This window comes from Aplysia californica, unplaced genomic scaffold (assembly GCF_000002075.1).
Source record: "Aplysia californica isolate F4 #8 unplaced genomic scaffold, AplCal3.0 scaffold00302, whole genome shotgun sequence".
NCBI classification, from domain to species: Eukaryota; Metazoa; Mollusca; class Gastropoda; order Aplysiida; family Aplysiidae; genus Aplysia; species Aplysia californica.
Window position 1 is genome coordinate 840775 of NW_004797572.1, and position 3929 is coordinate 844703.

General features: G+C 37.6%; 1 protein-coding gene across 1 annotated transcript in view; it reads left to right on the top strand.

Annotated features, from left to right (window-relative positions):
- LOC101850258 (PAX-interacting protein 1) overlaps positions 1–2024 on the top strand; it is a gene marked incomplete at its 5' end in the record, with an annotated part of 24725 nt that extends 22701 nt beyond the window's left edge. The window contains 1 exon segment of the mRNA XM_035970661.1: positions 1329–2024. Within this exon segment, the coding sequence (XP_035826554.1) occupies positions 1329–1411 (83 nt within the window). The 3' untranslated portion in view covers positions 1412–2024.
- Between the last annotated feature and the right edge of the window lie 1905 nt (positions 2025–3929).

Sequence of the window (3929 nt, forward strand, 5' to 3'; positions counted from 1 at the left end):
TTTGATTTTGTAAAACTCAAGTAGGGTAACTCTGTTCGCAAAAAGTGCGCTTTTGTGAAGAGGGCGCCACCAAATTTTGAGGACACTTTTTTAATTGGCTCAAAGAGAGAAGTGGCCCATCTTGTCTTGTACTATCTTTGTTGGTTTTGGAACATCTTTAGAATTTTACTTTTGCCTGGAGTCTCGAAAGGAGAAAGCTATGTGCTTCCAATTGTTTTAGTGTGTGGATTTGCTTTTCTTTAGGAAAAATAAGTCTTAAATTTGGAAATAAGTCTGGTCACCATGATTATGTGGCAGTTTATGTGGTCTGTTTATATCTATCTACATCATAATAGTAGGATATTTCTTTTCCAGAGTTATAAAAATGAAACTGTGGAAATGGGTTTGCTACAGATGTTGGAACAGTTTGCACCGGCATATTTGACTAAAAGCCTGAAAACATAAATTATATGTCAGCAAAAACGCTTAAGTTATTTTCAGACAAGGCATCTTTTGTAAAAATCAGTTAGCTAATTATAAAGTGTGAGCAACTGTCATGTAATAACTATAGTCAGTTGGTTTGGCACAAAATGCGTGCTTGTATGTGTAAGAGGGAGAACCAATATTTTAAAATATATTTCACTATGAATTGGTTGGTGTATTTGGTCGTGTGTCTTTGCTGTAAAGCGCATTGGGCATTCTCACCATGGAAATGGGCCATAAAAATGCGGTCCATTGATATAATTGTTTTCAGATCCTGCAAAAGTTTTTAAAAATGTAAATATAAATGAGTTTAGATGGTAAATTTTATGAGTGATATAATACGATAAGTTTTCTCTTGATTTTTTTTTCTGTAGACTAGTCCGCCATTCCTGATACGAATGTAGATGTTGTTTTTTGTGCTGTTATTTCATGTTTATGCATTGGAATGATTCTGAAAGCTACACTCAATTTATTATATTGCCAAAATTTTTCTGTGTAATGTCTTGGCCTTTAATGCTTTTCATAACTTTTTCTTTTTTCTTACAGAAATATTTGCTGTTTCTTGTTTGGTTATAATCTCAGAGAATTTAAAATAGATGGAAAAAATATAGACCTACTTGATTTGTCCCATAGAATTCAAATGCGGGAGAAAAATATTTTAAGTTAAGCTGATGTGACCACAGAATTCAAATGGAGGAAATATTTATCTGGGCGGCCCTATTCGTGGTCATCATTACTTGTTAGTGGAAAAAAAAATGTGGAAAATTTTTTTTTAGGTTTCCCTTTTTTGGTTACACTTTTAAGCCAACGTTTAATTATTTTTCTGATAACACTAACACTTAATTTTTCATTTCTTCTCTGTTTAGCAATCTTCAATGCTGAATTTATCCTCACTGGAGTCATGAGGCAGGAGGTGGATTTCAATGTCTTCAGAATAGCGGCGCAGTGAAAAGAATGTTCAGATAACCACTCAGTGAAAAGAATGTTCAGATAACCACTCTGTGAAAAGAATGTTCAGATGACCACTCAGTGAAAAGAATGTTCAGAATCGCCTCTCAGCGAAAAGACACTCATTTCATGTGGAGAACATCTGCTTTGGAAAAGCATTCTGGTCCGTGAAGAGACTCCTTTGCATTGTATGGAGAGACACCCTGGGAAAACTCTCCACTGCATGAAAATACACTTTAGTAGCCTCAGTTGGAGAGACCGAATCTCCATGTCGATGATTTCATCCTTGAATTGGGGAGCTCCGGATCAGCTTGTTTTATTGGGGAGCTCTGGATCAGCTTGTTTTATTGGGGAACTCCGGATCAGCTTGTTTTATTGGGGAACTCCGGATCAGCTTGTTTTGTTGGGGACAGAAAAATCTTCCTGATTTTGTCTCTTTTCCTTATTATTTAATGGGATTGAAGAGGATAAAAAAAAAATTAAGCTTGTTTATTTTGCTTCAAGAGTAGGAAATCACTATTTATCTGGTATATTATTGTCAGAAGATCATCATCATCATCATCATCCAGTGCCAGATCTGCGACAGACATCGGCGATCATGATTTTCCGTTCATTCCTTTGCTCGGATGCTCTCAGAAAAGCTACGTTTCCCTGATTTTTCCCTGTTACCCATTTGTTTAGGTTCCCTAAGTATGTTGTTCTGGGCCTACCCCTGCCTCGCTTGCCCTCAATTTTGCCAGTGAGAGAGCTAGATGTTCAAGACCCTTATGTCTATTCAGGTGTCCCAAAAACTGCATTTGTCGTTTCCTGTCAGAAGATACATGAAATATATTTTTTTTAGGTCTTAGATTTTGCTAGTTTGCTTTTGACTACAATATGGAAGGACAGTTTTGCTCTTTTGGTTTTGTCATTCTATTATAACTTCTATAATTTCAACAATGTAGATGAATCAGGATGATCAGTTCAGTGAAAGATGGGACTGGTAAAGGATTTGGATTAGGATCACATGGAGCAAAATCCACACGAACAGAGTACATGCATGTCTTCCTGGTTTCTTCACATTTTGCTCTCTGTTCAGTTTTTGTTGTTCTGTCCCCTCGGTTTTATGCAAAAAAAATTATGAAATTTTTCAAACTGAGCCCCAAAATGTTAAATTATGTGATTCTGTTACTTTTAACAAAGCATGAAAAAGGAAAATTATCAGAAATTACGCAAAAATTGATCAAATTTTGCTAAATTATGGGGGGTGCATAAAACCACAGGGACAAGTTGTTATATATTTTAGATAGCTGTTCTTTTAACTCTGCTCATCTGTCTGTCTGTCCATCTGTCCGACCAGTCACATGAGGTTAAGTATACAATTTCATCTGCTATGCAAACTTTGCTATTATCTTTCTGTGGATGGGTGGAGGGTGCTCTGATGGGGTTTGCTCCTTCTTTCCTGTCAAACATCTCTCATCCTTATCAATATCTCTCAACCTTCCTTTTTTTTTGTATTTTACTCTCTAGTGACTCCTCTAATTTTCGGTACTCATATGACTTGGTTGTGCTGCAAGTGCCATAAAACTTTTACTAACACTGCATTTTTCAAGTTGTGCCTCCTGTTAATATCGGCACAGTGAGACTTGACTAGTTGGTGTCCATTTATTTTGTTTTTATTAGAAATGAATTGCTGAAAACTACAGAATTGGGTTATGTGAATGGTTAATTTTAATTGCTCTAAAGATGACAGAGTCCCCTGAATATACATGATATAAGGTATGTCCAAAGAATTAAAAAATAGTACTAGAATGCTGACTGGCCTCTTCGCCTCTCTTTGCCACGCGTCCCTCGCGTGGCTGACAAAGATGGCGGGTGCTCTGGTGTGGTTTGCTTCTTCTTTCCTATCAAACATTTATCGTCCTTATCTCCCTTTCTTCTTTTTTATGTTTGTTACTCTCTTGTAACGCCTCTAATCTTCTGGCGCATATATGACCTTATGCAGTTGCGAGCGTCGTAAAACCTCTACTTAAAAAAAAAAGTTAGTATAGATCTTAGTGACTGATCAGCAGCCTTGATGACCCTAGTCACGTCTGGTTAATAGATCAGGCCTCCATTGTCTCTTCTCCGAGTGAATATTGAGCTGTCAGATGTTGATTCACCGAGAGAGGTGACTTTTCATCGAGTGGACTTTGCAGGTATTGCATCTTGACATTTCTGACAGCTGTCTGCAGATAAAAACCACTAGTGTAGTGGAGAACATGGTGGTGGTAAATGCTGGGGGATTTTAGAAGCGAAACAAACTGTTTGAGATGGACAGGGAGAGAGACTTGGTCAACTGCCTCAGCCTGTGGTTCCTCATCCTCGCTGGTTGCAGTCTTTTTCTTCTTCTTCTCGATCGCATCACACTTGAATCACACTGGTATCTGTCATAAATTGGGCCATCCTGCCCAGTCACAGGGCGAGCACCATATCTAAAGTTACCTACTTCAAGTGTCATATATTGCAGTATTACGGGATATTGTGGTTCTCTAGAGTGC